This window comes from Malurus melanocephalus, unplaced genomic scaffold (assembly GCF_030028575.1).
Source record: "Malurus melanocephalus ecotype Western Australia unplaced genomic scaffold, MMel_1.1 scaffold_509, whole genome shotgun sequence".
Taxonomy (NCBI): domain Eukaryota; kingdom Metazoa; phylum Chordata; class Aves; order Passeriformes; family Maluridae; genus Malurus; species Malurus melanocephalus.
Window position 1 is genome coordinate 36,594 of NW_026623741.1, and position 11,501 is coordinate 48,094.

General features: G+C 46.3%; 1 protein-coding gene across 1 annotated transcript in view; it reads left to right on the top strand.

Annotated features, from left to right (window-relative positions):
* The window catches only part of NUP85 (nucleoporin 85), a 17,556-nt gene extending 7,032 nt beyond the window's left edge, over window positions 1-10,524 (top strand). The window contains exons 2-18 of the mRNA XM_057381416.1: window positions 6-146; window positions 458-528; window positions 866-909; window positions 1,653-1,722; window positions 2,570-2,691; window positions 3,010-3,144; window positions 3,461-3,583; window positions 3,888-4,019; window positions 4,387-4,493; window positions 4,767-4,850; window positions 5,038-5,103; window positions 5,573-5,724; window positions 5,813-5,930; window positions 7,271-7,371; window positions 8,975-9,126; window positions 9,690-9,776; window positions 10,339-10,524. Coding sequence (XP_057237399.1) covers window positions 6-146; window positions 458-528; window positions 866-909; window positions 1,653-1,722; window positions 2,570-2,691; window positions 3,010-3,144; window positions 3,461-3,583; window positions 3,888-4,019; window positions 4,387-4,493; window positions 4,767-4,850; window positions 5,038-5,103; window positions 5,573-5,724; window positions 5,813-5,930; window positions 7,271-7,371; window positions 8,975-9,126; window positions 9,690-9,776; window positions 10,339-10,440 — 1,807 coding nt within the window. The 3' untranslated portion in view covers window positions 10,441-10,524. The remainder of the gene's footprint in view (window positions 1-5; window positions 147-457; window positions 529-865; window positions 910-1,652; window positions 1,723-2,569; window positions 2,692-3,009; window positions 3,145-3,460; window positions 3,584-3,887; window positions 4,020-4,386; window positions 4,494-4,766; window positions 4,851-5,037; window positions 5,104-5,572; window positions 5,725-5,812; window positions 5,931-7,270; window positions 7,372-8,974; window positions 9,127-9,689; window positions 9,777-10,338) is intronic.
* The last annotated feature ends 977 nt before the right edge of the window (window positions 10,525-11,501 follow it).

Genomic DNA, 11,501 nt, shown 5'->3' on the forward strand with positions numbered 1-11,501 from the left:
CCCAGCACCTCCCGCGTGTTCGTGGTACGCAGAGATCAGGACATTTACATCCAGACCCTGCGGAAACTCTTCAACGAGTCKCACGGGATCTTCATGGGGCTGCAGCGGAGCGAGGAGGAGCTGGCGGGGAAGTCGCGGAAGGCGCAGTGAGTGCATGGGGAGTRTGGGGCTGCCCCTTCTCCAGCCGGGCCAAAGCCAGGGGTGGTACTGCTGGCCAGGCTGCTTTGCCCAGCTCTGTAATGAGGGCAGATAGAACGACCATTTTTGGGGGGTTTTATAAAGCAAGGCTCAGATCCTTCCAATAACCACGCTGGTAGAGTGTGATGCAGTCTTACTGATTGCAGCTGGAGCCTTCCAGGTACTGGGAGTTGCTGCTGCAGGAAACTTTTAAGGATCTGGGGGGCATGTCACAAACTTCATCAGCACACTCCAATGAAAGCCTTTTTGTGTTTGGCAGATTGGTCCAAGTGAGTAAAAACTACCGATCAGTGATAAGAGCCTGCATGGAGGACATGCACCAGGCAGCTAGTAAGTTTGTTTGTTTGTTCTCTTACTGCAGCAAAATGAAAAAACACAAGTTAGGATTATGAAAGTAGCTTTTTGAGGGTAACTTACTGCAACTACTATACAACAGCATGTATAGGTTTCAGTAATGACCAAGATTTCATTTCTATGCTGGAGATTTCCAGGCTGGTTTGTAAATCTGGTCAGAGACTCTGTTTTCCCACTGTATTTTAACTGATTTTATGGAGACTTGCAGCCTCCTCATATCTCATGTGGCAGTTTTATGGGAAGCTGTCAAAGCTCAGMAGGGACTGTCAAAGGTAAATGTGTTGTTCTTTGACTTTCCTTGTTTTTCCCACAGTTTCGACCCGGGACCCTGCCCTGCAAGGCCAGTACAGCACTCAGGTAATCTTCAGTTGTGTCAGGTTGAACATGGATCACTGGCTGGTGAATTCACCAGGCCACCAGTGTGGCATAAGGGACTTTAGATTTAACTGCCTTATATATGAGATGCAGTTCATGACCAAGAATAAATAGAAATAGTTATTTCCTGTACTTCTAAAATAACAAAGGTGCCCAACACCTCAATTCACTGCCATTTCTTCAACATAGTTGCTGTTATAGGTGTGATATTTTCTTGTGATCTCAAAACTGACTGACAAGAAAAGTTTCAGACTTGCCTGTCTGAAGTTTCACCTCTCACTCARATTCCARTCAGCTGCATSTGAGCCTTGTAGCAACCTCTGGCTGTTCAGTGTGAGCTGTCAGATGCCAAGGGAGTGTTCTGGGAACAGCACTCACACCACTTTTGTCCTATCAGCTGCAGTGATGTTGCYTCATTGGCCTGCCTTTCTTCCTTTRATGTTTSTATTAAGTCTTAAAAGTGCAGAAAGGCTGAAAACAGCACCAGTTAGATTGCTCACTGGTGWCAGATTATTGCTGCATTTCAGTACACAAACAGTGTCAGTGTTTTCTGACCAAAAAATGTAGAAATCGTGGCTTTTGTCTTTTAGTTTTTATCTTTGAAATGTCAGTATGATGTTTCTCTGTAAGAACTGATTGCTGTGGACAGCAGATGTCTTTGTGTGGTTAAACAAACCCAACTGGAATAATGACTGACTCTGAAACTTGGCCCTGCTTTTCTCCAGGTTTCCATTCTCTCTGCGATGGAGCTGATCTGGAACCTGTGTGAGATYCTGTTTGTTGAAGCAGCTGCAGGTGAGCAGTGAACTATCATGTGAAAAGAATGAAGGATTTTTTTGTTTGCATTTTTGTTTAAAATGTATATCACATCCACCATATCACAGTTTAATGTTTTAGAGCTATGCCAAGTCAATAAGCCTTTAAATACCCCTTCTGCCTCAGTTGTCTTCTCTATATTGAATTATGTCAAGCTATTTGCCTTCTATTTTGCTCCCTCCTGTGTAGTGCACTATGATTTCAATTGTTTCTTTGTCAGAAAGGTTATGAAGAAGAGGGATATCAAAAGTTGTWGCAAATGTATTTGACTTTAGGTATAAACATGCCTTCAAGCATCAAATATTTTGATGCCAGCTGAGATTTACACAGCTCTGATAAAACTCTTTTAACTTCAGGTTAACATTTTTGAAGTCAGTTTGTTTACACTGGCATTTTAAAGTAGTAAATAATTTTTGAGAAGAATCAGACTATGCAAACAGATGTGCTACTTGCACAGGAGAGATTCACAAATGATAGATTACTTAATCTAAAGAAAAATCATCTAGTGCCAAATTTCTTCCTCATATTCAGGTAATAATAATGAATTGATGCTAAAATAAACATTCTGTTTGTCTTTTGGCATTGCAAGATTTGTGATCTGAATTGCTCACTTTTTATTTCTTCAATTTTGGGTTTTCTGCTGAACCTTGTTGCCACAGGAAGACTGTCAACAGCCAAGTGCTTCCACAGCCTGGCTGCTTAAGGAACTGTAATTGGGGGTGGCAGGTAGAAATCCAGTCAGTAAATCTCATCTGGTGATGTCAAACTGTTCTGAAGTGTGTGAGAGCAGTTTTGGGGACTGACAGAGGGAAATCTCTGCTCACAGCTGGGCCCCTCCTGCTGCGCCTCCTGGACTGGGTGAGGCTCCAYGTGTGTGACGTGGACAGCATGGTCCGGGAAGTTCTGAGCAGTGAGAACCCATCCAAACACAAACTCTTCTGGAACGTGGTGAGTACCATCACCTGGAAGATTCTTAAACAAAGGGAATTTATGTCTGTGCCTCCCTTCTCCCCTGCTGGACACTACACCTTATTGCTGTCTACCTGTGTAGGCTTTAGGATGAAGCCATTCTCATTCTCACTCTGATCCCTCATGACCCACAGAGGTCAAGCTTTACACTGATATTTGAATTAGCAGTGCCTACAGTTCAAACATTTTTACTTCACTTTCYTTGCTGGATCCCAGGTTAAAATTCCCCTCCGATCCCTTTCCTGGGTGTTCCATTGCCTTGTCCCATGTGGAGCTCACAAACAGGGTTTTTTTCAGGTGGATATCTTCGTGCTCCAAGGCCGCATGGACGAAGCACGGCAYCTGCTCTCCAAGGAAGCCAGTGCCAATCCCACCTCCATGAATATGTACAAAATCTTGGATGACTTGATGAAGAAGATGCCTGTGCCCAGTGTATGTACAAAGTGGTTTTCTCCATGCAGTTTGTTGGGAAAAGAGCCACCTCTGATGTGTCCCCTGTAACTGTTTGTTCCCCTGTAGGGTATCTATCTCAGACATATTTCCTTTACAGTAATAATATTTGTGTTCTTTAATTGCCCAAAGACCCAACAGTTCAGATAAAAGCCTGTTAGGTGAGAAACCAACATAGAAAGATGGTAGGCAGCCTGRTGTTTAGCTTTTTATCTGGAGTGACTGTGAGTTCAGCCCAAGTTGTGATTTGACTTGGTGTTTCCTTTATTCCATGTATTCCTTTATTCCCTCTGTTCAGCTTGGCAACACCCAGACACTGACAGAGCTGGAGCTGAAGTGGCAGCATTGGCATGAGGAGTGTCAGCGGTACCTACAGGATGGAACTTTTGCTTCCAATCCCCACATGGARTCCATCTGCAAGGTGTGTTTTTCCTGGGAACGAAGGAAACTTTGGACTAAAGTACTGGATCTATTCTTGTGGATTTCAGGAGCCCAGTGTAGCCAAATTAACTTTAATGTGTCTCCTGTCCTCTGTTCATGGTTTGCCAGCCTGGGTTGATGGGTTTCTCTCCCTGTCCAAGGCCCTAAGGCTGATWAGAAAACTGGGCTCTGAGAAGGATCTTTTTTGCTAATTTGCAGAACAGGAGCAATTCTCTGGAGAGCTGGAGCACAGCTGTGTCCCTGGCTGAATCTGCAGCATTCCTCCTGTGTTTTTGTCCCATTAGATCCTGCTGGGAGATGAGGATGCCATTCTGGAGAAGAAGGARCTCATGACCACCTGGTACCATTTCCTGGTCACCCGGCTCCTGTATTCCCACCCAACGGTGAAGCCAATGGAGCTGCGGTTCTATGCACAGGTAGGAATTACAGTTATTTGTACATTCTYCACTGTTTCAAGAGCACAAAGGTTACTGCACTGAAAGAAAAGCTTGGGGAAAAAAAATCTTACAGCAACTATATCCTTTTAAGATGTTATCTGGAGCTTGTAAGAGGACTGGGAGACAGATAAAGTTGACGAATAATTGTTGAAGACCCATTCTTCAGTGTCATGGTGTTGCCAGTCTTGTTCCTGAAAATTGTTTTCCCTTATGCTAAAATAAGGGAAATTCCAGTTTGTTAATGTGTTCAGCCTCTYTGACCTGTTACTTCCCATAAAATAATGTGATACATCCAAACAAATGTCTTGCTTCTGCATTTATCATGTCTTGTCATCTCGTTCCACAGTCTAGTATGGATCTGTTCCTGGGTGGAGAGAGCAGCCCTGAGCCTCTAGACATGATTTTAATGGCAGCCTTTGAATTTGAGATGCATCAAGTGATCAAGGAGTGCAGGTTGAGTTTTAAGGTTTTTTGATTCTCTAGTTCTACAGTATTGCTTCTGTATATTTGGGGTGGGGGGTATGAGTGAACCCTGATCATCCTTGTGAAGAATTTAGCAAAAATACGTGAARCTGGCAGCAAGTAAAAGTATTCATTAGGTCTGGAACATAGCAGCCAGACTTTGCACTATAACAGAGTTGTGTATTGGTAAGAAATGCCTGTGGAAAACCTGACAGAGTCCCTGGCAGGGATAGGCTTAATTTCTTTCTTTTGCTTCAAACACAGTATTGTCCTGAGCAACTGGTGGTTTGTGGCTCATCTGACTGACCTGTTGGATCACTGTAAACTCTTGCAGTCTCACAATCTCTAGTAAGTATTTATTTGCATTTTTTCAATAAAGCTGATTAAGATAGACCAGAGGGAAAAAAAAAAAACCAAAACAAAACCAAAAGAAAACATGCTGGAGGAACTGAAAGTACTTAAGAAATAAAATCAGCAGGCTTTTCCAAGGAGATGCAAATAATAATATCTGTCAATTTTCCCTCTTTACCCCCAGTTTTGGTTCAAATATGCGTGAATTTCTMCTGCTGGAGTACGCCTCAGGACTCTTCTCCCATCACAGGTACCAAYTTCTGTTTTATTACTCATAGGACAGACAAACACTGAGGCAGCCAAAACAAATAACTGCATGTTGATGAAGTAAAAGGGCAAAACTTAGAGTAGCCACTGTTGGAATTTCAGCAGRAGTGACCCTAAGGGATTGTACAAGATTGGCACATTTCCAGTCCTGAATGGAGACAAAAGCTGTCTGTTAGAGCCCATCCCACATCATGACCTGGGCAGGGCCACTCCTGACACTGCAGAGTTCCTTGCACTGAAACACTTACGAGCTGCAAGTGTTGCAGAGTTGTGGCATTTCAAAGTTATGTTACAGGGCACTGGCATTGGGTAGAAAGGAAAAGCCATTTCAGGACCAAAGTGAAACAGAGGTAACAGTTATTAACGCACACTCGATTCTCCTTGGGGCTTTACTGTTGTGCTCACAGAAGATTTCTAGGTTTGAAATGGTGGTGATTTCTCCCCTCTCTCAGCCTGTGGCAGCTGGGGGTGGATTACTTTGACCACTGCCCGCAGTACGGCCGAGTGTACCTGGAGCTGCACATCGAGCGCATCCCGCTCAGCACGGAGCAGAAGGCCCTCAAGGTGCTGAGGATCTGTGAGCAGAGGCAGATGCACGAACAAGGTGGTGCCTTTTCAGTCTCACTGTTTTGCTGTGATCTGGGTGAACCCACTGTCACTAATCTGTCCCTCCTCTCCCGTGTTTCCCCAAGTGCGCAGCATCTGTAAGATCATGGCCATGAAGGCTCTGCGGAACAACCGCCTGGGCTCTGCCCTGTCCTGGAGCATCCGGGCCAAGGACGCGGCGTTTGCCACCCTCATCTCGGACCGGTGAGGCTGAGCCAGCAGCTCCCAGCCTGGGGGGGATGGGGGGAGTGGCTGCTGTGCCAAAAGCCAGCAAAGCTCCCACTGCTGCAGGCGGGGCCAGGCAACTTCTTCCAGACCAGGAAACAACACCCTTGGGAGCTCTCCTCTGTGGTACTGCCAGCTGTGCCTTCTCTACTTTGTTTTCCTTCCTGATATCCAGAAACAGAATAGATTGGTTTTATCTGAGAGTCCAACCCCCTTAGACCTTGCTTGGATAAACATGTCTTTTAGCAATTTCTGTCTTCTGCTCTGCCCTTCACTTGCTCTGGCAAGGCTGTCCAATGWGCCAGTGACCCAGGGACTGATTTGGGTGGAGGATAATCCCCACCTGTGCTTTATTCAGCACATTATTTGTAACCAGTCGAGTTCACCTCACAACCTCCAAACAAGTCAATGGGAGTCACCTGAGCCACCATTTCTGCTAAAAATCTCACCCCACAATTACAATATTTGCACCAAGGAGTGGTTTTGTCATGTCCCTGGCTTTGCATGAGCCTTCCACAATTCCTGACCTTTTCAGGGGTTGGCAGGGCTGTTACAAAAATGAGGAGGATGCTGACATTTGGCTAAGGCCTCAACAAAAGCCCTGGTAACTCTTTATGTCTCTTAAACTCTTTACAATCCGTGTTGTGTGGGCTTTGCTAATTGGAAATAGGCAGGTACCCATCTCTGCAWAGTTAAGAGTACAATTTTGAAATTACGCTCTGTGTAGGTGGCCAGGCAACACTCTGCCTTCAGCATTAGAGAGAGGAGTGGTAAGAGATTGTTGGTCTGAGGTTTGGTTTGTTTTTTTTTTTTTTTCATTTGTTATTTGTGGGAGTGAAATTGTTGTATTGCCTTCAACAGAAGGATTAAAAAAAATAACATCACAGGAAGCAGCTCTGCAAAATAATGAAGGCTGTGACAAAACAGATGAAAAGCTTTTAGCATTGTTTTTGTTCCTGCTGCTTATCAACTTTTTTACACATCAGAAAAACAGAGCTCTTGTTATGACTTGGGAGTGTTACTTATGCATCCACCAACCTCAGCTTCCTGCCTGCCTTCCTTCACTTAYTCCTTTCAAAGAATAGATCTCAACCACCACAAAATGCAGAAGAATCAATGAAGTGACTGTGAAATGTACACTACACTAGTTCCTTGGCCACTTCCAGGGAATGCTTGAAAATCTCTGAAACCTTTGGGGAGGTCGATTAAGGTGGAACTGATCTGTACAGTCAAGTTCCTGGGAGGGGATTTGGAGGTACAGAATGGATGTGGATGATGTGCTCCCTCTAAGCTTTCATTGTGTTCCACTTTCTCCCCAGATTCCTTAAGGACTATTGTGAGAGGGGCTGTTTCTCTGACCTGGACCTCATTGACAATCTGGGCCCGTCCATGCTGCTCAGTGACCGGCTSACGTTCCTTGGTGAGAGCTGCCTACAGTGTCCATGCTGCTCTGTTATGGAGAACATGGAATTACTTGGATTTATGCTTGTTTCCATCTGGCTGCCTCCTGGTTTAGTGATGAGGGTAAAGCAAATGGTGAATGTGGTTTGGGATGCACCTTGTACCAGGGCTGGCATTTACCACTGCCCTCACACCAGRCACCTGCTCTGCTCTGAGCAGGACAGGCCCAAATCCTGACACTCCAAATTTCCCCTTCCTTACTGGTTTTCCAGTCTGTGTCACTACCTTGAGAGGGTCTGAAATGCTAACAAATGCTACCTAGAACACCTTAGGGGGTTCGCTGGAAGAGTAATCCGCTGGTTAAATTCTGCTGACCTTGTTGTAATTTTGCTAAGTTCTCCAAAGTCTCCWGACTGGCACACTGAACTGTGTGGGTTCAGAATGTCAGTTCAAGCTCACTGGAGCAAGAGCCTTCCCAGCCCTTTCACTGAGTGAGAGGCCTGCAGCTCATTTCCTTGGTGGGGTACCACAGCTTCCTTCTCCTGCCTGGCACAAGGCAGGCTCTGGTAATCTGCCCCTCTGCCTGCAGCTGCTCTGTGGCCTTTGATTCATGGACCAAAACAGGAAATTGAGATAAAATGCCCCTTTCTCTGGTGCTGTGACAGGAAGCTCAATGACAGGGGCCAGAATCTTGATAGGAATTTGGAACAGCTGTCAGCATTGGACTGACTCCCCTCTGCCTGATGCCACCATTACAGGGAGGGTGTGCATGAGTTTGATCTGTTCCCACTTGGTCCCAGCCTGCAAATCTGGAGTTRAATGTCCTTCATTAAAACTTACCCTAAGTTAGCTCTAAAAGCTAAACATGATTTATCAAATTGGTAATTCCTCATCTCTGGATGCCCAGCATCATCTGGTGACCCTGTCAGCCCCAGAGAAACCATTTCCCTTTCTACTCTTTATAAACAATCCTGAAAGGCCTGCAAATACTTCAGCCTGTTTTTCTTTWGGGGTTTTAGAACATCAGGTGCACCTTTTCTGGACAACTTTTCCATGTCTCTACCGTGAGCTCAAGCATTAGTCAAGGCAAATCTGAAAGGGAATTATTAACTTCCAGTACTTTGACAGTTTAGTGGATACAGAATGAACCCCACTTCCATCCTCAGCCACTTCTCTCTCATGTTGAATATTGATCTCAGTAATTCTTAGCAAAAGCAGAACTTTCCCTATCAACAAAGATCCAAATTTCCATTTAAACAATGAGGAAAACAGTGCAGCCTTTCAGACCTCCTGATATTCTGAGACCTCACAAAGGACATTCTCTCTGCTCTCTAAGCCACTGGGGCATTGCTCCCCTGCAGACACTCAACACGAGGCAGCAGCAGCAGCCACTGACCAGGCTGCTGCAAACCCTGAAGCTCACCCAGAAGAGCAGCAGGTTTGCTGCCCTTTCAGGAGGCTCTGTTATCACCTTCCCTCATACACCAAATTCCCAATCCTCCAGACCCAGCAGCTTTGGGCTCATTGTGGTTGGGGGTGGTTCTGCCCCGGGCTTTGTGGGAGCAGAGGGATCTCCCAGGCCCCAGCAGCCCCTGATTTCTCATTCCCTCCGCCCATGGCAGGGAAGTACCGGGAGTTCCACCGGCTCTACGGGGAGAAGCGGTTCCCGGAGGCGGCGCGGCTGCTGCTGACGCTGATGACGGCTCACATCGCCCCCTGCTCCTTCTGGATGACGCTGCTCACGGACGCGCTCCCGCTGCTGGAGCAGAAGGAGGTGAGGTCCTGCTCACACCCCCCACACCTCCTGTTTGTCTGACAAGGGAGCTCAAAGTGGGGACCCCGTTCCTGCTCCTGCCAGGACCTGTCCAYGCAGTTCCAGGTGTCCCACCAGTGGGAGCACGGGGCCCCAGAGAGGGATAATCAACTCCTACCTCAGTTCCCTGCTTTTACTACAGCAGTGGAATTCATCTGCACTGCTAATTCAAGCACAAGYTGCAGCCAGCTCCTTTGGGTACTTGGCTTGAAGGTTGTTTCAGTGCTTCCTTCTTCCAAGCACAGTTTTTCCTTTAATATCTATCAAGAAAAGGACAATTTAGCATTTAGACTCAGAGTAGCTGCTCTGACCTYGTAGCTGACCCTCCTTGGTGCAGGAGGTGGCACTAGAGACCTCCCAAAGTCACATCCAGACTGAATTATCCTTGGATCCTGTGATTTGAAGGGTCAGAATGGATCTGTGGGAGTGTAAAAGCATTTTCTTTCTTTCAACTGCATTATCTTCTCAGCCTGTGTGATGTCCTTAAATTTGATCTTTTCCAGTAAATGCTTCCATTTCCACAGGTCATATTTTCAGCAGAGCAGACTTACGAGTTGATGCGATGCCTGGAAGACCTGACAGCAGGGAATCCGGATAAGCAGAAATTCCAGGTACAACTGGATAATGAATTGAAGGGGGGTGTGGGGTGGGTCAGGGAGGGAAGCTCTGCATTTATGTACCTCATGAGGGCAGAAGASAGGGACAGCCCAAATCACAGACTGGCACAGGGGGTTCAGGGCAGCCAAATGAGGCATYAACAAGAGATGGAAGGATTGACAAACCCAGTGCAGGAGTGCTCCCACTGTTCATGTTCTGCTGCTTTGGACTGGACTGTGATTTTTTTCTAAGATAAATAATTGCACATWACAATGGCAAGGAAGAGCTGAGGTGCTGCCATCCAGCAACTGCAGCTCTGAGCATTCCAGGCACRGAACAGGGAACAATTTGCTGCACATGCAAAGCCCTGCAGCATCCAGGGAATGCAAAGGCTTGGCAGTGCTGTCTTGGGTTCAGCTATTAAGTAGAAAATGCAGTTTTTATTGTTCTCAGGAGATCCCTCACAGATAAAATGCCTCTTACTGACCTGGATCTCTGCTTTCCAAACCCAGAGAGACCCTGTCACCAGCTCACTGCTGTGTGCAGTCCCCTAACCCAGGCTCTGCTCCCTTCCAGGATGATGATGTTGAGACAACCAAAGTGGAAATGCTGAGACTTGCTCTCGCACGGAACCTYGCACGAGTCATTGTCAAAGAAGGCACCGTGGAAGGGTCTTGAAGACTGCAGGGTGTTCCTCTTCCCTCTGGGACTCACTGTACATAAGCTSATTTTTTTCTAAGAATAAATGTTTTGTTTTGCAGATTGCTGGGTTATTTGTTCTTGTCTTCCATAAACAACTTTACATATACTTTTTAAAAACTTTTATATGAAGGAGCTGCATTAAAATGTTACAGCTGCTTGTTCCAGGTTGGCCTGGCAGCCCTACCCTGGTGGAGTGGGCCTCACGACAGCTTTTCCTTGGGTGCTATGTTTTCTTTGCCTCTAACACCCTTAACTGAAATTAAGGTCTCTTCTTACACCAGTGGGGTTTTAGAAACARCAGTTTCTCCATTTTTGCTTAGGAAGGACTTGAGCTGATGGGTTGAGTTTGAGGCTTTCCAGAACCAGCACCGCACTGCAGAAGCTGTCATGAGAAAGGGCCAGCACAGAGCCAGGTAGGGAAAATGATTTATTCAACATGCAGCAGCACAAAYGCATTGGAGATGTATGTACAGGTAGGACTGCTGGGGATGAAGCAGGAACCTCACCCTACAGACAAGGAACATTCATAGTTTAATTTCCAAAGCAGCAGGACCGTGGCACGTGGCCGGGTGGCTGCTGCTGTTCACAGAAAGCACCTGTGCTCTCCTGCCTTCCTCCGAGTCACAGTGAGGTCCACGTGCAGGCATGGGAAGCAGTGACCCTGCTCCTCAGGACACACCACCCAGGCACTGCCCCCATGCCCACTGTGTCTAAAGTGCTGGCAAGAACATGTCTGAGGCAGAAAGAATTCTCTCCTTATCCCAGTCCATTGATTTACAACAGCTTTCTTTAGGATCCAAACAACAAACCCATCCCTCTCACCTGCTTTCTACCTCAGCGAACTGACAAGGCTGAGGTCTCCACAAGCTTCAGACCAGGACAAGCTTGGATTCCACCTTCAGRGGCTCCTACAGCAGCCTGGTGCCTCTGATGAGGGTCTCAGGCTTGTGAATCCCCTGTGTTTGTAATCTCTAGGGATTTTTACTCTGCAGCACAGTAAAGAAAATTCAACTATGCATAACTCCAAGCTGTGTTTT